Source organism: Hyperolius riggenbachi, chromosome 2 (genome assembly GCF_040937935.1).
Source record: "Hyperolius riggenbachi isolate aHypRig1 chromosome 2, aHypRig1.pri, whole genome shotgun sequence".
In the NCBI taxonomy this organism is placed as follows: Eukaryota; Metazoa; Chordata; class Amphibia; order Anura; family Hyperoliidae; genus Hyperolius; species Hyperolius riggenbachi.
This window is the reverse complement of record NC_090647.1, coordinates 18957851-18981316: the sequence shown is the minus strand read 5'-3', so window position 1 is coordinate 18981316 and position 23466 is coordinate 18957851. Positions and strand designations below refer to the sequence as shown.

The window sequence follows — 23466 nt, the reverse complement described above, 5'->3', positions numbered from 1 at the left end:
GAGATAAAAAGGGTCAATATTTCATAGATATCAGCTCTGGCATTCTTCAATGAATGTGTCATTGAGAAGAAACAATAAAACTGTTAAAACTTAAAAAGTAGATTTAAACATAAAATAAAGCTGTGGAATATCGTAAAAAGTCACTTTTAGGAGAGGGAAGATAGATACAATCATTTATTTCATTCGTTTAATTTTGCTTCGGGTGTCCTTTAACCACTTGAGGACCGTAGGCTTACACCCCCCTAGTGACCAGGCTATGTTTTACAACTCAGGCCACTGCAGCTTTATTAGCTCACTGCAGAGTCATACAACTGCGCACACACATGAATTCCCCTCCTTTTCTGTTGGTGGGCTCTGATCGCTGCTGCAGCTTTTTTTTATTACTATTAATTTAATTATAATTAAATTGTTATAAAAATGTACATTTTCTTTTAATTTGTATTACCTTCTCTCTTCCCGACAGCCAATCAGGGCAATCCCTTCTCATAGGCATCAGCCTATGAGAGCCGATCTCTCTTGAGCCTTTATAGGGGAAAGCCGAGTGACACGGCTATCCCCAGTACAGCGCTGCAGTAGATCGGATCATTGTACAATGTAAATAGACAACGGTTTTGGCGTCTAACAGTCTAATAGCGTAGGGGAAATGGTGGGAGACTGTTGACGGAGCGGAGCTATGTTATTCAAGCAGGGATGCGCATGCATCGGCACGCGCGATCCCCACTAATCTCCGCCCACCGCTCTTGAGGCCTTTCGCCGTGAGACGGTCCTGGGGCTGCCACCTTACCGACGCCTATCGGCGTTAGTACACAGTGCCGGTGGTAAGGGAAATATTGCCATACCATGTCTGTGCACTGCAATAATACTGCACTCTCTTGCATCAGGCCCTATGTCACAGACCACTTCAGGCACGCTATAAATGTCTGTTTGCTCAGTTTGGAGTCAAGCTAGCTAACCTGAAATGCCCATTAATGGTCCGATATGAGTCAGCTTGAATAAAGAAGGGGATTTGAATCTTCTCCCAGTTTGTGCAGATCCTCTTTTGCCATTAGGTGTCTTTTTTTGTCTGTTGGAGTCTGAAGCCTGCACTGGAGGGTTATCTGTGTACATACATAGTCCCCAACCGTCCCGTTTTCGTCGGGACTTGCACGATTTGGGAGGGCTCTCCCGCTATCCCGCTATGACCCCCCAGTGTCCCGGCTGGCTGGGGGGTCAGACGCAGGGGCGGACTGTTTGCGCAGGAAGGGAGGCAGCCAGTGAAAGGGAGCTGGTGGCAAAGCGGCGGAGAAGGGGGGAAGTCTCCCCCCCCTTCCCTCACCTTGGTGCTCCCTTTCCTGGCTCTCCCTTCCGGATTAATGTGTCCCCTCTGATGGCGCAGCGGCTGACAGCGGGCGGGGAGGACTTACCGCTGTTACGCAGCCGCCGGAGAGAGCTGTGATCTGTTCGCCGCAAGTCTGGTCTACTCAAGACCAGACTAGCGGCGCACAGATCACAGCTCCCTCTGCCGGCTGGAAGGACATCGGTAAGTCCTCTCCGCCCGCTATCACTCTGCCGCTGAGCCATCGGAGGGGACACATTCGTCCGGAAGGGAGAGCCAGGAAAGGGAGCACCAAGGTGAGTTAAGGGGGGGGGGGGAGACTTCCCCCCTTCTCCGCCGCTTTGCCACCAGCTCCCTTTCACTGGCTGCCTCCCCTCCTGGGGGCACCTATACACCTGGCTATACTGGGGGCACCTATACACCTGGCTATACTGGGGGCACCTATACACCTGGCTATACTGGGGAGACCAATACACCTGGCTACATATACTGGGGGCACCTATACACCTGGCTGCATATACTGGGGGCACCTATACACCTGGCTGCATATACTGGGGGCACCTATACACCTGGCTGCATATACTGGGGGCACCTATACACCTGGCTGCATATACTGGGGGCACCTATACACCTAGCTGCATATACTGGGGGCACCTATACACCTGGCTGCATATACTGGGGAGACCTATACACCTGGCTGCATATACTGGGGGCACCTATACACCTGGCTGCATATACTGGGGAGACCTATACACCTGGCTGCATATACTGGGGGCACCTATACACCTTGCTGCATATACTGGGGACACCTATACACCTGGCTCCATATACTGGGGAGACCTATACACCTAGCTATATATACTGGGGAGACCTATACAGCTGGCTACATATACTGGGGACACCTATACACCTAGCTACATATACTGGGGAGACCTATACACCTAGCTATATATACTGGGGAGACCTATACATCTGGCTGCATATACTGGGGAGACCTATACACCTAGCTACATATACTGGGGAGACCTATACACCTAGCTATATATACTGGGGAGACCTATACATCTGGCTGCATATACTGGGGAGACCTATACACCTGGCTGCATATACTGGGGAGACCTATACACCTGGCTGCATATACTGGGGAGACCTATACACCTGGCTGCATATACTGGGGAGACCTATACACCTGGCTGCATATACTGGGGAGACCTCTACACCTGGCTGCATATACTGGGGAGACCTATACGCCTGGCTATACTGGGGGCACCTATACACCTGGCTGCATATACTGGGACACCTATACACCTGGCTGCATATACTGGGGACACCTATACACCTGGCTGCATATACTGGGGAGACCTACACACCTGGCCACATATACTGGGGGCACCTATACACCTGGCTGCATATACTGGGGAGACCTATACACCTGGCTGCATATACTGGGGAGACCTATACACCTAGCTATATATACTGGGGAGACCTATACATCTGGCTGCATATACTGGGGAGACCTATACATCTGGCTGCATATACTGGGGAGACCTATACACCTGGCTACATCTACTGGGGACACCTATACACCTGGCTGCATATACTGGGGAGACCTATACACCTGGCTACATCTACTGGGGACACCTATACACCTGGCTGCATATACTGGGGAGACCTATACACCTGGCTACATCTACTGGGGACACCTATACACCTGGCTACATATACTGTGGAGATACTTTAAATTGATATATTACTAATTTTAAATTGTTAATATGAAGGAAAATGAACCAGGATAGAAAGGACCAGTGTGGTTTGAATTATAAAACCACATATTTTTCTTAGGAAATCTTTATGGTATGCGTGACTAGGCGTGTGACGGGGGCGTGATAAGGGGTGTGACAGGGGCGTGGCTTAAGTGTCCCTCTTTCTCATCTCAAAATGTTGGGAGGTATGTACATATATAAAATGTACTGTTATTGTTCTTATACTTATACTGCTATTGAAATCACTCCTCACTAGGCCTGCACTCATACACCAAGTGTGTTCTTTTACATTCAGATCAAGCTTAATGGATCACTTATCATGTGTTTTCCAGTTCAGAAGAGCCACAGTGAATCAGAAATGTGCATCAGACAGCAGGGCGTATTTTCACGTTTGTTATATTTGCTTTTATTCATAGAATTCAGCGCTACATTTAAAGTCATTACTAGATAGGAAGCCCTGCAACCCATTGTATTTTGGCATTCAAAAATACAAGCTTATTCATTTTTATTGCGCATACTCTCCACTGTCTCCTGCCACTCTTTGACACGTTGCTGAAGTCGTTGGATGATCTCATCTTTGGTTGTCTCATCCTGCTCCAGTAGAGGTGGAATACGATCCTCCTCAGTAGATGACGAAGATTGGCTGAGAGAAGAACTTTCAGAACTTTCAGAGCTTTCAGAGCTTTCAGAACTTTCAGAACTTTCAGAACTTTCAGAACTCTCACTTTGATCAGACTCCATACTTTCTAAAGTGTCTGTAGAAATGGTCACTACTGAGGAAGGTGTAAGCGGTCTGGCATCAGAATTTGCCCATCTTTGAAGAGAATAAGCAGCTGGGGGAATTGGAGACTCCACACTCGTCAACGGATTGAGTGAAGGAACACTTGTGATTTCTCTGCTCTCCTTAGACGGTAGGAATGGGCAACCATCTGGAGAAACCTCAGGAACAGTTTCTGGAGGAAGTTGAAGATCCATAATGGAAGAGATGGAAGAAATATCTGAAATATCGGATACATATTCCATCTCGGAATCACTAGAACTAGGGCTGTTTCTTCTTTTGGTATCCTCTATATCATCACAAGGTGATGCTTTCCTTTTCACTGGCACCATGTCTTCAAGAAACTACGTAAAAAAGAAATAAAGATAAGTTATTCTCAGGCGAATGGTGATTGAGCCACAATGAGAAGGAAAATGAAACCTGGTGGCTTACTTCATGTTTCCTACTGAATAAATTGTGAGGTGGAGTGGAATGGATCAAAATACTGACTTTTGTACAAAATCCGTTTAGGCTTGCCAGTCACATATCTGACTCTTGGTACCCACAACTGTCTGTAACCCCCTGCTCTTTTTTAGCTTGTCCAAAATATGCCCTGCCCATTCTTGTTGCTTGCACTACCAGAGCAATTTGCCATTGGTTGAAATTTGCCTGGTGGTGCATGTAAAGTGGAGCAGTGCAATGCATCAGGAGTCAGAGGTGGTAGGTCCTGTTTAAAGGAAAATGTAAAGAGACTCTGAAGCCACTTTAAAAACTCGTTTTTACCTCTTACTTAGCTTAAAGGATGATTGCCAGACCTAAAGCACTGTGTTCCCGCGGCAGAACAAGGGTTTTATAACCCCCAAATCCTAGGGCAAAAATACATGACTTTCAAACTCGTGGATTTTGCTGCCCGGGGAGGCAGAGCTTAGCGCCGAAGCTCTGTCTCCATTCGCGTCAATCCACCGCTGATCGCCGCCTCCTCCCCGCCCCTCTCAGTGAAAGAAGACTGAGAGGGGCGTGGAGAGGCAGCGATCAGCGGGGATTGATGCAAGTAGAGGCAGAGCTATAGCCCTAAACTCTGCCTCTACGAGGAAGCGCTCCCCGGTTTTTGCCCAGGGGATTTGGGGGTTATAAAACCCTCGTTCAGCCGCCGGAATGCAGCATTTTTGGTCTGGCAATCAGCTAAATAAGAGGTAAAAACTGCTTTTTAAAATGGCTTCAGACTCTCTTTAAGTGACATGAGACATGATGATTGATGAGATAGATATGTGTATAAAATAAATGTACTGTGATGCTTTTCTTTTTTCTCGGCCTGAAAGAGTTAATATTCAGCTATGCAACTGACAGTTGGGAGGCAGTGGGACACTGATAAGGAATTACGGCCATAAAATACTTTGCTCTAGGAAGCCAAGTTCTCTGCCAGGAGAGGACACATACAAAAGTTAAATAGTAGAGATGGGCCGAACGGTTCGCCGGCGAACGGTTCCCGGCGAACTTCGGTGGTTCGCGTTCGCCTCCCGCAGGCGAACGTTTCCGGAAGTTCGGTTCGCCCCACAATGCACTATGAGGGTCAACTTTGACCCTCTACATCACAGTCAGCAGGCCCAGTGTAGCCAATTAGGCTACACTAGCCCTGGAGCCCCCCCCCCCCCCTTATATAAGGCAGGCAGCGGCGGCCATTACGGTCACTCGTGTGCCTGCATTAGTGAGAGTAGGGCGAGCTGCTGCAGACTGTCTCTCAGGGAAAGATTAGTTAGGCTTAACTTGTTCCTGGGCTGGCTGCATACCTGTGCTGTGAACCCACCACTGCATACCTGTGCTGTGAACCCACCACTGCATACCTGTGCTGTGAACCCACCACTGCATACCTGTGCTGTGAACCCACCACTGCATACCTGTGCTGTGAACCCACCACTGCATACCTGTGCTGTGAACCCACCACTGCATACCTGTTCTGTGAACCCACCACTGCATACCTGTGCTGTGAACCCACCACTGCATACCTGTTCAGTGAACCCACCACTGCATACCTGTTCTGTGAACCCACCACTGCATACCTGTGCTGTGAACCCACCACTGCATACCTGTTCAGTGAACCCACCACTGCATACCTGTGCTGTGAACCCACCACTGCATACCTGTGCTGTGAACCCACCACTGCATACCTGTGCTGTGAACCCACCACTGCATACCTGTGCTGTGAACCCACCACTGCATACCTGTGCTGTGAACCCACCACTGCATACCTGTTCTGTGAACCCACCACTGCATACCTGTTCAGTGAACCCACCACTGCATACCTGTGCTGTGAACCCACCACTGCATACCTGTTCTGTGAACCCACCACTGCATACCTGTGCTGTGAACCCACCACTGCATATCTGTGCTGTGAACCCACCACTGCATACCTGTGCTGTGAACCCACCACTGCATACCTGTGCTGTGAACCCACCACTGCATACCTGTTCTGTGAACCCACCACTGCATACCTGTGCTGTGAACCCACCACTGCATACCTGTGCTGTGAACCCACCACTGCATACCTGTGCTGTGAACCCACCACTGCATACCTGTGCTGTGAACCCACCACTGCATACCTGTTCTGTGAACCCACCACTGCATACCTGTTCAGTGAACCCACCACTGCATACCTGTGCTGTGAACCCACCACTGCATACCTGTTCTGTGAACCCACCACTGCATACCTGTTCTGTGAACCCACCAGTGGCGGACATACGGCCGTGCAGGCCGTGCCGCCGCACGAGGGCCCCTGAAGTTCTGCTGCTTCAGGGGCCCATTAAGTATTGCAGGTTTTTTTTTTTATTTTTTATTTTTTTTTTATTTTTTTTTTTTTAACCTGGGGGGCCCAACTTCTGTCCTCCCCCCTCACCTCCCCCCCCCCCCCCCCTCATGCGGCGGGAGAGCGGAAAATACAAGAAGTCTCCGGCCGGGGCGGCAGCTGCCGCTTGGTCTCCAACTTTGGAGACATATCGGAAACTAAGCAGCAGCTGCCTCTAGCGTCTGCTGCAGCCCCGGCCGGAGACTTCCTGTATTTTCTGCTCTCCCGCCGGCTGCAGCGCATACCGGGAGGGGGGCCCCGAGGTGAGTGAGGGAGGATAGGAGTCGGGCCCCCCACCCGGATAGCTACCCACCCGGCTACCTTACCCACCCACCCGGCTACCTACCCCGCTACCTAACCATCCACCCGGCTACCTACCCGGCTACCTAACCAGGCTACCTACCCACCCACCCGGCTACCTAGCTACCCACCCGGCTACCTAACCACCCTGCCGGCTATCTACCTGGCTACCTACCCACCCGGCTACCTAACCACCCGGCTACCTAGCTACCCACCCGGCTACCTAACCACCCTGCCGGCTATCTACCTGGCTACCTACCCACCCGGCTACCTACCCACCCGGCTACCTAGCTACCCACCCGGCTACCTAACCACCCTGCCGGCTACCTACCTGGCTACCTACCCACCCGGCTACCTAGCTACCCACCCGGCTACCTGACCACCCTGCCGGCTATCTACCTGGCTACCTACCCACCCGGCTACCTACCCACCCGGCTACCTAGCTACCCACCCGGCTACCTAACCACCCTGCCGGCTACCTACCTGGCTACCTACCCACCCGGCTACCTAGCTACCCACCCGGCTACCTAACCACCCTGCCGGCTATCTACCTGGCTACCTACCCACCCGGCTACCTAGCTACCCACCCGGCTACCTAACCACCCTGCCGGCTATCTACCTGGCTACCTACCCACCCGGCTACCTACCCACCCTGCTGGCTACCTACCCACCCGGCTACCTACCCACCCACCCGGCTACCTACCCACCCGGATACCTACCTACCCACCCGGCTACCTACCCACCCACCCGGCTACCTACCCACCCGGCTACCTAACCACCCTGCCGGCTATCTACCTGGCTACCTACCCACCCTGCTGGCTACCTACCCACCCTGCTGGCTACCTACCCACCCGGCTACCTACCCACCCACCCGGCTACCTACCCACCCACCCGGCTACCTACCCACCCGGATACCTACCTACCCACCCGGCTACCTACCCACCCACCCGGCTACCTACCCACCCGGCTACCTAACCACCCTGCCGGCTATCTACCTGGCTACCTACCCACCCGGCTACCTACCCACCCGGCTACCTAGCTACCCACCCGGCTACCTAACCACCCTGCCGGCTATCTACCTGGCTACCTACCCACCCGGCTACCTAACCACCCTGCCGGCTATCTACCTGGCTACCTACCCACCCGGCTACCTACCCACCCACCCGGCTACCTACCCACCCGGATACCTACCTACCCACCCGGCTACCTACCCACCCGGCTACCTAACCACCCACCCGGCTACCTACACACCCACCCGGCTACCTACCTACCCACCAGGCTACCTACCTACCCACCCGGCTACCTACCAACCCACCAGGCTACCTACCCACCCACCCAGCTACCTAACCACCCACCTACCCACCCACCAGGCTACCTACCCACCCGCCTACCCAGCCACCCACCAGGCTACCCACCCAGCTACCCAGCCACCCACCAGGCTACTTACCCACCCGGCTAAGGGCTACCTACCTACCCACCCGGCTGCCTACCTACCCACCAGGCTACCTATCCACCCAACCACCCATGGGAGCTGCGCGCCGGATGGAGGCTGGGACAGGAGGTCTGCTGCTGCAGGTGAGTAAATGTTTTTTTTTTATTATTTATTTTAGCAGGTGTATGTTCTGGGCAGGTCTGCCACATGATTGCGTGTATGTTCTGGGCAGGTCTGCCACATGATTGCGTGTATGTTCTGGGCAGGTCTGCCACATGATTGCATGTATGTTCTGGGCAAATTTGCTACATGATTGCATGTGTTTTCTGGGCATATCTGCCGACATGATTGCAGGTATTTTCTGGGCATATCTGCCGACATGATTGCAGGTATTTTCTGGGCATATCTGCTGACATGATTGCAGGTATTTTCTGGGCATATCTGCCGACATGATTGCAGGTATTTTCTGGGCATATCTGCTGACATGATTGCAGGTATTTTCTGGGCATATCTGCCGACATGATTGCAGGTATTTTCTGGGCATATCTGCCGACATGATTGCACGTATTTTCTGGGCATATCTGCCGACATGATTGCACGTATTTTCTGGGCATATCTGCCGACATGATTGCACGTATTTTCTGGGCATATCTGCCGACATGATTGCACGTATTTTCTGGGCATATCTGCCGACATGATTGCACGTATTTTCTGGGCATATCTGCCGACATGATTGCAGGTATTTTCTGGGCATATCTGCCGACATGATTGCACGTATTTTCTGGGCATATCTGCCGACATGATTGCACGTATTTTCTGGGCATATCTGCCGACATGATTGCACGTATTTTCTGGGCATATCTGCCGACATGATTGCACGTATTTTCTGGGCATATCTGCCGACATCATTGCACGTATTTTCTGGGCATATCTGCCGACATCATTGCACGTATTTTCTGGGCAAATCTGCCGACATGATTGAATGTATTTTCTGGGCAAATCTGCTCACATTATGTGTATTTTCTTGAGAAAACCTGCACAATTATGTGAATTTTCTGGGGAAAGGGTCACCAAAACTTGGGCCCACTGTCTTTGCGTTGCACTTTTCAAGGGAACCTGAGGTGAGAATAATATTGAGGCTGCCATATTTCTCTCCTTTTAAGCAATACCAGTTGCCTGGTTGCTGTTCTGGTCCTCTGCCTCTTATTCTTTCAACCATAGACCCTGAACAAGCATGCAGCAGGTCAGGGGTTTCTGACAATATTGTCAGAACTGAGAAGATTAAGCTGCATGCTTGTTGCTGGTGTAATTCAGTTTATTACTGCAGCCATATAGATCAGCAGGGCCGCCAGGCAACTAGTATTGTTTAAAAGGAAATAAATATGGCAGCCTCCATATCACTCTCACCCCGGGATCACTTTAAATTACAGTTAGCTCCGCCCTTATCCGGTCATTGCCACGACCATTTTTTGCCGCGGCGCTATGCGCCGCAGGTTCTATCCACGCCCATTTTTTGCCGCGGCGCGCTTTGCGCGCCGCAGGTTATAGCTACACCCATTTTTGGACGCGGCGCGCTTCGCGCGCCGCAGGTCAGGGGGGCCCACAATTGATATTTTGCACAGGGGCGCACTGCTGCCTGTGTCCACCACTGGAACCCACCACTGCATACCTGTTCAGTGAACCCACCACTGCATACCTGTTGTGTTCAGTGAACCCGCCACTGCATACCTGTTCTGTTCAGTGGACCCGCCACTGTATACCTGTTTAGTGAACCCGCCACTGCATACCTGTTGTGTTCAGTGAACCCGCCACTGTATACCTGTACTGTTCAGTGAACCCGCCACTGCATACCTGTTCAGTGAACCCGCCACTGTATACCTGTACTGTTCAGTGAACCCGCCACTGTATACCTGTACTGTTCAGTGAACCCGCCACTGCATACCTGTTCAGTGAACCTGCCACTGTATACCTGTACTGTTCAGTGAACCCGCCACTGCATACCTGTTCTGTGAACCCACCCTCGCCATGGTGCGCACCAGTCCAGCACGGCCGTCACTACACAAACAGCTGTTTGCGGTGCGTTACACGGTGAGTTTGGTGTGTCAGTGTGAAGCAGTACCTTAATTACACTACCTGATTGATGTATACACATGCAAGATGTTTTAAAGCACTTTAGGCCTGTCATTTAGCATTCAATGTGATTTCTGCCCTTAAAACGCTGCTTTGCGTCAAATCCAGATTTTTCCCGGGGACTTTTGGCGTTTATCCCACTCCGCCATGCCACCCTCCAGGTGTTAGACCCCTTGAAACATCTTTTCCATCACTTTTGTGGCCAGCATAATTATTTTTTTTTCAAAGTTCGCATCCCCATTGAAGTCTATTGTGGTTCGCGAACTTTACCGCGAACCGAACCTTCCGCGAAAGTTCGCAAACCCGGTTCGCGAACCTAAAATCGGAGGTTCGGCCCATCTCTAGTAAATAGTTCATACATTTGAGTACTCTGGGACACAGACTGTTACATTCAGCTGAGACAAAACAATAATCAGCATTTTTAAGTTTTGAAACATAACATACCGTAAGTGGTGGGATATCTAAAAGTCATTTTTAGGAGTAGGAGGATAGATGCAATTGTTTATCTCTTCACTTTGTTTTCACTTAAGTATCGCTTTAAGTTTAGCAAATTACTCACGGTAGGACCAACACTGTACACATGTCTGGGTAAGCTGGGTACACATGTGAGATAAATGTCTTGGATAAATAAGAAAACATCAAATCTCATCTGCAGATAATCTTTACAAAAAGGTTACACAAGACCTTTTACAGATAGCAACAAAAGATAATTGTTTAGTGTAATTTGAGTTTTTTAAACCGAAGGTATTTGCGATAATGCAGCAATAAGTGAGCAACTGGGGTTTCCCATGATGCATCACTCCTTCTGTTTAAGAAGGCAAATTACGCTGAGTGTTGCTTTTTAGTAAGAGGGCTTTTTGGTCTCTTTTAGTCCGCCCTATAATTTCCTAGTGTTTTTGGTTCACCGTAACCTGTCTGGATATTCTGAAAGATATTTGTCTCCTATTTGTTTAAATCCATCCCAGTGGATCTGGTCTGCAGACGATTCTTTGTTAAACAAGGTGTGTATGAGATCACCAGACGCCTCTTAAAGGACATCCAAAGTGAAAATAAACTGATGGGAAAAACAGTTGTATCTGGGCAGCACGGTGGCGTAGTGGTTAGCTCTCTCGCCTTGCAGCGCTGGGTCCCTGGTTCGAATCCCAGCCAGGGCACTATCTGCAAAGAGTTTGTATGTTCTCTCCGTGTCTGTGTGGGTTTCCTCCCACATTCCAAAAACATACAGATAAGTTAATTGGCTCCCACTAAAATTGGCCCTAGTCTACAGTACTTACACTACATAATATAGACATATGGCAATGGTAGGGATTAGATTGTGAGCTCCTTTGAGGGACAGTTAGTGACAAGATATATATATACTCTGTACAGCGCTGTGTAATATGTTGGCGCTATATAAATACTAAATAATAATAATAATAATATCTATCCTTCTCCTAAAAAATGTTTTTCTTAGGAGATCCTGAGATCCTTATACAGCCATATTGCAGCTGTATAGCGATCCCTGGCCAAAGTGGTGCCACTTCCATGGGGTTCGTACTGACCCCTGGAGACCCTGTCATGAAATGCACTGGTCTTTCTTTTGATACATGTAAATTTACACTAGATTGATACATTATCTGTCATTTGCCACATTTAAATATATACTTTTTCTCTATTGTAACTTTAAAATCAATTTTCTCCAAAAATAAAATTTTTGCATTTTTTTCCTCTTCTCCCCACTGTCCTTCTTAACATTCCCTGAAAACTTAGTGTTTCTATCACTTATAGGGACTTTGTAAAAAAAAACTTGCAGTAAAGCAAATGGGCGAACGGCCACTGTTCGCCGGGAACTGTCCGCCAGCGACCTGTTTGGGTCATCACTATCGATACACCCTGGCTGGCTCCACAGGCCACAGGGCTTCATGCCTCTATGCTTCCTTCCAATACTTCCTTCTTTCACTCCCGTAACTTCCTCCTTCTGGCTGTGAAGGAGGAGTATCGGGAGGATGTAGAAGGGTGGGATGTGCTCAGGCAAAACTGGCTCAGGCAAAACTAATTTTTATACATCAGTGAAGTTAGAAAATGTATTTTCATCAACTTTATTTTCCTTATGTGTTTAATTGGCATTATATTTATCTAAAAAGTTTAAAACATGAGGAGGCAGTGGTGGACTTACCTCCTCCAAGCAGACACAAAGATTGTCACAGAGAAGCCTGGCTCTTCTGCTGACATATGCTATAGCTCCGTCGTTATTGCCTGATGAAGCAGGATCAAACCTGCGAAATGCGTTGCATTGTCCTCTGGAGTATGTAAATAAACTTGTATTTGACAAACACATTGGCAATTTGTGTGTCTGCTTGGAGGAGGTAAATCCACCACTGCCACCTCATGTTTTAAACTTTTTAGATTCTTTTATCCTTTTGGCGTCTCAGTATTCATACTATGCTATATTAAGTCCCCCCCTGGTAGAGGGGTGTTACCCCCTTTTTTCCTCATCTACGGAGAGTGACTTCCTAATCCTGAGTGAGGTCATGTCTAATCTCCCCACCTGCCTGTACAGTGGTTGCCTTTGAGGCAACCCTGCTTTGTAAGTATAGCTTATTACTCTATCACACTTCATTTCAACTACCAGTACATACTACACTATATTTGGCTCTTGGGGCCATATTCTATTGCTGAACTCGCCAACGCTAAGCACTGGCGAGTTCTTAACTTAGGCGATGGGGGCATCGCCTAATCTAATTAAACTTTAGACCCCCCCAGGCGGAAAAGAACTCGCTTGGGCGATATAATCACCCAGCGAGTTCTTAACACCGAATCCAATTACCCTTATCATGTCTCCGAGAAGCGATGCTTCCCGGCAGACATGAACGTTAGCTTAGACCTGCAAAAAGCAGGTCTAAACTAGCTAACGCACGTCGTCGCCGCAGCATCTGGGGGTCTCCTTTAATAAGGAGACCCCCAGAGCTCCCCGTCGGGTCGCCGCACAGTTTAGAAGCCCCAGCGCAGCTCTGCACCGGCACCCCTGTTGGCATACATACCGCCGCAGATCACCCGCCGCCTCTCGCCGCAAAATCCGTCGCGTAATTACAGTGTATCTAACACTGTAATTACTGTCCGCATAGAAGGAGCCCGGGCAAAGCATCTTTGAATCTGCAGCCTGGGCTCCCCATTGGTCCGCTGTCTGAGCCATTTTATTGGTTCAGACAGCGGACCAATGGGGAGCCCAGGCTGATGATTCAAAGATGCTTTGCCCGGGCTCCTTCTATGCGGACAGTAATTACAGTGTTAGATACACTGTAATTACGCGACGGATTTTGCGGCGAGAGGCGGCGGGTGATCTGCGGCGGTATGTATGCCAACAGGGGTGCCGGTGCAGAGCTGCGCTGGGGCTTCTAAACTGTGCGGCGACCCGACGGGAAGCTCTGGGGGTCTCCTTATTAAAGGAGACCCCCAGATGCTGCGGCGGAAGATGGCGGCGGATGTTAGCCGGGCGAGTGCGCATGTGTGGGGAGTGAAGCCGTGGTGCTGATGGACAGCACCACAGCGTAAACCTCACTCCCCATCGCCCGGTAATAGGGAGCATCGCTCAGGCTTTCGCCTGAGTAATGCTCCCTAACGATCGGCCATCGCGCGAAGGATATGGGCAATAGGATTTGCCGGTAATCCTCGCGCGATGGCAAGGTGATAAGTAGCTCTCATCTGCAAGCTACTTATCACCTTGAATAGGATATGGCCCTTGGTGTCCCTACTCTGTGTCTTGTCAGTGATACGTAGTAATGTATGGAAAAAGCCAAATTCCACATCCGGCTAAATTCTGAAATTTACCAAATGTAACCCAAGGCTTCACAGGGACACTGATTGGTGCAGTCTGAAAGGAGGGGCTATGATGACAGCACAGTTCAAGATCAAATGAAAATGTCTGTTTTACATCTATATAGATGTGATCTACCTAATTCCAATGCAATGCTGAACAATCAAGAAGTTGAACATTTTACCTGCTCATACTGTGAACTGCAGCTGCTTATAGGACTAAATTGTGCCTCACAAAATCTGTCTTCATATTGATTGTTTTCTGGAATCGATTGGTGTGGATTTAGGAGGCCATTGGCTGAAATTCTCTCATTATCTGGATAAACACACGGGCTATCACGAGGTTGTCTCATCTCTGGATAGGAGTTTATTTCTAGAGTGCCTTGTGTCCTCATGTGTCGAAAAGTGGAATTTTCCAAATTTCTCTTCAACTCTTGTTGTTCTTCAGTCTCTTTGTCAGGGTCATCTGTTTGGCGTTCAGGCAAAATGTATATTCCATTTTTATACATACACAGACAACTGGCCTTAATATTAACCACTCTTAGATTGAAGAGAAGACTCTGTCTAAAGTTTGGCATCAAATTCTCATCATGACGGGAAGTCCTCCTGTCAATGCTTGTTTGGCATAGCTGTAAAATTGTTGAGGCGATTTCCTTGCAGGACCTTAGAGGAACGAAGCATTCGCTTTGCTCTCCCTCGATTTCCGTTTCAGGCTTGTTAGGTGTTATTGGAGAGAGAATTCTGTGGTTCTCCTCACTAAATGTTTGTTTTGAGTGTTCACCGTTGACTGTCCGACGCCTGTGGTTGGCCTGAAAGAGGCGTTTCAGAACTGGATACACGAAGATGGCGTGAGGAGCTTTGTTGTCATCGATATAACAGTCCAAGAGGTGAAATTTCTTTTTGATGACAGAAGGTAACGATGTGAACGGAATGGCCATAACATCTGCATTTGGGGGTATCTGAAAGTAATGTTCACCGTAAATAAGCCTTTTTGGTTTGGTGTTGCCAAAAATCTCTTCCAGCAAAAAGGGAGAAGTCATGTTCTTGATGGGTTTAATGTTCAAAAATGTTTCACCCGAGATGCTCACATTTATCTTGTGAATGGTATAATCTATGATCCTGTGAATACTGTCATTTGTTTATTTAACAGGTAAAGTGATATTTGTAGCCAGTTCTGATAAGGACGGCTTGGCCATTCATGTTAGGAGAATGAATCTTCAGAAAAGCTTTCTATTGAGTTGGCCATCTGGATCCAAGCATCAGTATTTTTGTCTCAGTTAATTTAAACAATTGTGTTGTAAACCTGTTAGAAGGAAAATCAGCCAATTAGTAAAAAGCTGAAGGAAAATAAAATTGCAGGGCATCAATAATGATACACACATTTGCTTAAAGGACACCTGAAGTGAGGGATATGGAGACAGCCATGATCATTTGCTTTTAAATAATACACATTACCTGACTGTCCTGCTGCCTTTAATACTTTTAGCCATAGACCCTGAACCAGCATGAAGATCAGAGATGTTTCTGACACAAATACAACAAGATTAGCCACATGCTTATTTCAGGTGTGATTCCGATACTACTGCAGCCAAAGAGAAAAGCAGAACTGCCAGGCAACTGGCATTGTTTAAAAGAAAATTAATATTGCAGCCTCCATATGTCTCCCACCTTGGGTTTCTTTTAGGTAGAAGAAAGACAGATAGCGCAGCTAAAGTCTGGGTCGCTGCTGTTGCTGTAGAGGTGTTTATACCTGGGCAACTGCACTTATGCCTGATGTAATATACCAGTAGAAAACGACGGTCGGCACACTGAACCATATCAACCAGAGTGATTTGTTCCAAGGATTCCGTATACATGTACGTCGGTACAACAGACAATTGTTTTGGATTCAAGACACAACCCTTCTTCAGTGTAGAGTACAGTACACTGAGGACGGGGGGGGGGGGTGTCTTATGTTTTTTACCTGAGGAAGGGGTGTGTCTTAAGTTCTACACTGAGGAAGGGGTGTGTCTTGTGTTCTACACTGAGGAAGGGGAGTGTCTTGTGTTCTACACTGAGGAAGTGGTGTGTCTTGTGCTGTACACTGAGGAAGGGGCGTGTCTTGTGTTCTACACTGAGGAAGGGGAGTGTCTTGTGTTCTACACTGAGAAAGTGGTGTGTCTTGTGTTGTACACTGAGGAAGGGGCGTGTCTTGTGTTGTACACTGAGGAAGGGGCATGTCTTGTGTTCTACACTGAGGAAGGGGCGTGTCTTGTGTTCTACACTGAGGAAGGGGCGTGTCTTGTGTTCTACACTGAGGAAGTGGTGTATTTTGTGTTGTACACAGAGGAAGTGGTGTGTCTTGTGTTGTACACTGAGGAAGTGGTGTGTTTTGTGTTGTACACTGAGGAAGTGGTGTGTCTTAAGTTCTACACAGAGCAAGGGGTGTGTCTTGTGTTCTACACTGAGGAAGGGGTGTGTCTTGTGTTGTACACTGAGGAAGTGGCGTGTCTTGTGTTGTACACTGAGGAAGGGGCGCATCTGGTGTTCTACACTGAGAAAGTGGTGTGTCTTGTGTTCTACACTGAGGAAGGGGCGTGTCTTGTGTTGTACACAGAGGAAGTGGTGTGTCTTGTGTTGTGCACTGAGGAAGGGCGTGTCTTGTGCTGTACACTGAGGAAGGAGCGTGTCTTGACTAACGATTGTCTGTTTTACAAATGTACATGTACACGGAATCCTTGGAATAAATCACTCTGGTTGATATGGTTGAGTGTACCGACCATTATCTACTGGTACTCACATTTGCTTGTCTAGCCAGATCAGCAGCTGTGTTTCCAAGAAAAACTTTAAAAGGAACTTGAGGTGAGAGACATATGGAGGTGGCCATATTTATTTCCTTTTAAACAATACCAGTTGCCTGGCAGTCCTGCTGATCTCTCTGGTTGCAGTGGTGTCTGAATTACACACCTGAAATAAGCATACAGCTAATCCAGTCACACTTCAGTCAGAAACCTCTGATCTGCATGTTTGTTATTAGAGGCAGAGGATCATCAGGACAGCCAGGTAATGTGAATTGGTTAAAAGGAAATTAATAATTAATATGTTAGCCTCCATTTTTCTCTCATGTCAGATTACCATTAAATTCCAGCTGCCCGGTACACTTCTATACTACACAGGAAAAGAGGAGACATAAGGGGTAAGGGTGATATAGAGACAAGGGGAAGAGAGCAAGGCACGCGGGGCAGCAGGCACACACAGGTAGGGAATCACTGACGTGGCTGTGGGTCTGCGTATCGTATCAGCGGGCGTTCAGAAGTCAGGGACTCCCTGCCTTTGCCGTGTAAGATGCAGGGACTTTTTCTCCCCATTTTGGGGGAGAAAAAGTGCATCTTATATGGTGGAAAATACGGTACTTCTCTGGTGATGTGAATTGGGCTTAATGATCTACAGGAAGTGCCCAATAACCCCAACCAGCAACTGAGCCGAAAAGCTTAGGTTATGGCAACACCCCACCCTATAGGAAACACGCTTTCTGATTTTTCACTCCTGGAAAGACACAGTGCTACCCAGAGCAGGAAAAAAGGGCGCATGCAGCAAGTGGATGAAAAGGGCGCCACCATAGGCGGAAATACAAAATAGCAGTCTTTGGATGGCAGAGCGGAAATTTGCCCACATGCTGCTATTTTGCATTGTAGCCTATGCCCTTTTTCCCTGCTCCGGGGCAGGCGATGCTCTAAGACCCAGAGGTGCCGAGTCCGGGCTCACTCTAGGATACACCTATGTGTTGGCAGCCTGATCGGTGTCTCCGGCCTCCTCCTTCTCCTGTGCTGCAGGTAAGGCTGCTTTGTGTCTCCCCTCTTGCAGTGACAGGCTCCTCCTGTGTGTGCTGCACCCTCCTCCTCACTCTCAGCAGCATCAGTCAGAGCACACGGCGCTGGCTCTCAGCTCCCGGAGCCTCTCTGTAGGGGGGATCTGCAGCCAAGCCCCACACTCTCAGGCCACCCTGAATATCCCGGGAGCAGCTCGGGACTCTGGCAGGGGAGGGGTGGGTTAAGGGTTAGGCGTCAGGGGGGCAGGATTCTGTGGGAGAGTAGGGTTAGGTTTGGACATATTGGTATTTAAAGAGAGACTGAAGTCTCATAAAATTCATGTTTTTATTTTTAAAATGTGTTTAACATCATAGCCCTACCTAAAACGCTGCATCCCCGCGGCTGTAATCTAAATAAATTCCCCCAAACTCCCCAGGGGGCAATCCGGGCAGCGCTTCCGTAAAGAGGCAGAGCTATGAGCCGCAGCTCTGCCTCTCAACGCGACTGTCAGCCCGGATCGCCGCCTCCGCCCACCTTTCTCAGTCTTCCTTCACTGAGAGGGGCGGGGGAGAGGCGGAGTCCGCTGCTGATTGACGCGTAAGGAGGCAGAGCTGCGGCTGAAAGCTCTGCCTCCTCCAGCAGCAAAATCCACGAACAAGAAAGTCGTGGATTTTGCGAAGGAGAGAGAGGGGGGAGTTAGGGGGGATTTAGTGAGGTTACAGCCGCGGGGATGCGGCGTCTTAGTTAGGGCTATGATGTTAAACACATTTTTAAAATAAAAACGTGAATTTTATGAGACTTTAGAGTCTCTTTAATAACGATATTTTACTAACAACCTTACTTGTGCTCCCTTTTTTCTCTGCACCTTTATTTGTCGTATCCATCCAGCATACCTAAGGACAAGGAAGAATCTGGAACCCAATGAACCCCCCTTGCCATCCTCTGGTCAGCCCGCGCTTGCGCATACTCCAGCTGTTCGGGGTAGTGCTCCTCTGGCACGAGCATGGGCAAGCATGGGCAAGCATGGGCAAGGGTGCCACAGACCTGCTCATACATAAGGGACTCCGGGTTACTGTACAGGCACGGCCATACTCGTTCAGGCAAAGTACAGCCACTTTCATGCAGCCCCAATCAGATTAGGGACAAGCCCTTGTTGTTAATCTTTGCAGCGGCCACGTTCAGCAACAGGGGACCACAGGACAGTGAGGGAAGCCTCTTTAGGACTTAGAGGCTTTCCTCTCCTTAGGCAAAGATGTGATTTTGTTTCTGAGCTTCGACTCGTGTACACTTTAATGTTCCCACCCCTTTTCTTGCCTCGCCTTGGTGGCCCTTACAGCCTCGGGGCCATCTTGCCAGGGTCATAAAGCAAGTATGACCATCATGATCCTTACACCCATGACATGTGTAGCCACAAAAACACCTGAGTATTGCAGGGAGGGAAGGTTAGTTGGGGCCCCCCTACACCTCTAGGCCCCTCTGCAGTTGAAGGTGCTGCTTCCCTGTAGTTGCACCCCTGTGTCCAGTTGAACATTAACCACTTTTCCACTGAGGGTTTTTTCCCCTTTAGGATCAGAGCAATTTTCACCTTTCAGCACGCCCCCTTTCTTTCACCAATAACTTAATCACTACTTATCACAACAAAATGATCTATATCTTGTTTTTTGGCCACCCATTAGGCTTTCTTGGAGAGGTACATTATGCTAAGAATTATTTTATTCTAAATGCATTTTAATGGGAATAATATGAAAAAAAAATGAAACAATCATTATTTCTCAGTTTTTGACCAGTAAAGTTTAAAAATGAAACGTTCTACTGTGGATAAAACTCAAACATTTTAATTGCCCATTTGTCCTGGTTATTGCAACGTTTAAAATATTTCCCTAGTACAATGTATGCCACCAATATTTTATGTGGAAATAAATGTGCATTTTTTTCAGTTTTGCGTCCATCACTAATTTCAAGCCCATAAATTAAAAATGGACATACAGATTAAAAAAGTTCAGTCCCTAAGGTAACAATTTATGTATTTATTTTTTTTAATTGTCATTTTTTAATTTTTTTTATGCAGAAATTTTTTTTATTTGGGAACTATGGAAGAGTGTGGGAGAGAAAGAGTTAATTTTAAATGTAAGTGTGGGTCTTTTTATTAAAATAAATGTATTTAGGTGTAATTACACCATTTGGCCACTATGAGTACATGAACAGGAAGTAATGCGTGGACGTGTTACTTCTGTAGATACAATGACGCAGGCATCTCATTGTTAGCGATCATTGACACGTGGACTTAGATTATTGAATGGGTACTGCATTCCCATTCATTCATCTCCCCTCTAACCAGCAGCCACAAGTAACCACAAGGTAGCCGCCCACAGCAGAAGACAAGTATCTACGTCCCTGGGACTTCAGATGAAGTTTCCGAGGGCGTAGATATACTGCCCTAGGTGCAGTAAGTGGTTAATCTTGTGTCTTCTGCAGAAATTGTAGCCAAGTTTTCCATCCCTGCTCATTATTTTTTCAACCACCAAAATAATATTCTAGCAGATTTCAAAGGAAAAGTAATCATTATTAGCAACAACGTTAATATTATTCTAGTTTGAATTGCAAATTGATATTAACTTAGGCTGGTTTCACAGTGGGACGTTACAGGCGCACGTTAGAGCAGCCTGTAACGCAGCCCACCGCACAGTAATGAAAAATCAATGGGGCTGTTCACAGTGCGGACGTTGCGTTACATTGTAACGCTGCGTCACAAGACAACGTACTGCATGCAGTACTTTGGACGCGGCTGAGCCGCGTTAGACTGCTTGCACATGCTCAGTAATGTTGGGGAGGAGCGGAGAGCGGCCAGGCACATGGCTAATTAAAATGCACTGCACGTTATGACGTGCAGTGTTTACTTCCTGGAGCAGCCGCTCTGTGCGGCGATTGGCCGGCGGGACCACGTGATGCCGCATGCGCACAAGAGTGCGCATCACGGCATCACTGACGCCAGAGTGAGCTGCACAACGCGGCTCACTCTGACGTCCAGATCCAGCACCACCAGGCGTTGAGTTAGGGGGACGTTATGCGACCTTAACGCCCCCTCTAACGCAACGTCCTGGTGTGAAATTAGCCTTAAACTATACTTACTTTACTTAAAGTGGATCCGAGATGAACTTTTACACATTGCATAATTGGATTCCTTTCCTATTGTTTATAGGGCATTCCTCAAGCCACATGCTTTTTTTGTTTTAATACTGCAATTCCCTATAAACTAAACAAGCCACGCCCACTGGTTTTCAGAGAGCCAAGGCACTTTCAGACAGTAGCAAGGGCTCATGGGAGCTCAGTCTGGGCAGGAGGAGGGGGAGGTATTACTATCCAGAGGGGAGAAGGGAGGAGGAGGGGGATTAGGTTTTTTTGCTCAAGATGCAGATAAGCTTGCCTCTGTGTAATGTTTACAAACAACATGGCTGCTGTCATTGTATCACAGGAAGAAAGAATTACATTCTATTAAAGCTGTTTGTTGTGTAAACTATCTAAACTTTAGATAAGATATATAGACAAGTTACTTGTTATAGATAGTTTTTCATCTCGGATCCGCTTTAAGTTTATAATATTACTGCATGCCTTTACATTAATTAGCATTTCATACTTAATAAGGTATTAACTATTTGTCATCTAGAAGCTGTTTGCCACCATAAGCTGCCGATATACTGTAGAATATTTTTGATTGATGTTAGATGTGACAAAGACATCAAGCCTAATAACAAATCTATTGTAAGGTGCCCTCTGTTGCATATACACTCAGGCCGGGTGCACACACAGCAGAAACGCTAGCATTGCATAAAACGCTGCGTTTTAAGCAGCAGTGTTAGTCAATGCGTGGCATAAAAAGATGCGGAGCTCTGCGCTTTACAGGATGCGTTTCCCATACGCTGGTTTTGTTGCATATTATGCAGGATTGGTGCCAAAATGCACATAATGAAAGTCTATGGTGACGCATAGCATTTTAATGCGTTTTACATGTGTTTTTTATGTGTTTTTTAATGCTTTTTTTGTTTTTAAAATGTTGATGATGTATGTTCGCTTCCTCTTTACTTCCTGGTTATTTTGGATAAAACAAAGGAAAAAAAAACGCATTCAAAACGCATGCAATACGCATACAAAAACGCAAATGTGTTTTCAACTAGTGGACCGCAAAGGCACCACAACACACCAAAAACGCAAACAGATGCTTTCAAATCACACCTGCGATTTGCAGATGCAAAACGCACATAAAACGCATCACAAAATCTCAAATGCACCTGCGTAAAATGCTACTTTTTCATGCTATATCATATGTGAACCCGGCCTCAGGGTTAAAGAAAACCTGTGATGAGAAAAAGCTCCCCTGGAGGGTACTTACCTGGGGTGGGGGAAGCCTCCGGATCCTATTGAGGCTTTCCCCGTCCTCCTCGGAACAACGGGGATGTAAATATTTACCTCCCGGGCTCCAGCGCAGGCGCAGTATCGGCTCTCTGCCTCGGAGATAGGCGGAAATAGCCGATTGCTGTTGGGCCGATCTACTGCGCAGGTGCAAGTCTCCTGCGCAGTAGAGCGGACCCGACAGAGATTGTTATTTTCGCCTATCTCCGTGCTGAGAGCCGCAACAGTGCCCCCGCTGGTGCCAGGAAGGTAAATAAATCATCTTGTCAGGCTTGTTGAAGGAAGATTCTGGGACACTTCGGGGGAGCCAGCGCTGGACTGCCTGCAGCTACAGGGGAGAGGGAAGCCTCATTGGGACCCTGAGGCTTCCCCCTCCTGAGGTGAGTACCCCCAGGGGAGGGTTTTGTTGTTACAGGTTCTCTTTAAAAGCCTCTTGGAATAGAAGTGTAGATTTATACAACTTCTATTATTTGTACGATGTAGTACCATAGGGTGACCATATTTTGATTTCCAAAAAAGAGGACGATCGGCTCCCTGCTCACTGCCTATGTCGCAGATTGTGCAGTACTGTTGGTAGTACTGCGCATGCGCCTGCACAACGTGTGTGCTACGTCATCCTCCACCGCAGCAGCGCATATAAATCATCACTGCTTCCACAGCCCAGCGTGACTTCACTATACTCCGCCCCTCGCCGCCGCCCCTCTGCTCCGCAATTTAAATGATTGTTTTTATTACTTCACATTTTTACACGCTAGAAAGAAACATTCATAAACACTGCAGCAGCTGAAAATCGGGCATACACTGTAATTTGTCCAGTTCTGATGACGTGTACGTGATGACGTTTCACTTAAGCGTGCTGGGCTGCTCATTCTGTCATTACACCGGACATTTTCGTGAATTTCTAAAACCCGACAGGACGCCCCGGTCAGGACGTAAAAAGCGG

The 23466-nt window shown here is 47.9% G+C and overlaps 1 protein-coding gene across 2 annotated transcripts in view; it reads right to left on the bottom strand.

Annotated features, from left to right (window-relative positions):
• Positions 1-3460: 3460 nt before the first annotated feature.
• Positions 3461-23466, bottom strand: part of LOC137545368 (dentin matrix acidic phosphoprotein 1-like) — a 55108-nt gene continuing 35102 nt past the window's right edge. For both annotated transcript variants that reach the window (XM_068266522.1, XM_068266523.1), the window contains exons 3-4: positions 14514-15631; positions 3461-4200 (exon numbers count right to left, since the gene is read on the bottom strand). In XM_068266522.1, the coding sequence (XP_068122623.1) occupies positions 3574-4200; positions 14514-15368 (1482 nt within the window). In that variant the 5' untranslated portion in view covers positions 15369-15631 and the 3' untranslated portion in view covers positions 3461-3573. The remainder of the gene's footprint in view (positions 4201-14513; positions 15632-23466) is intronic.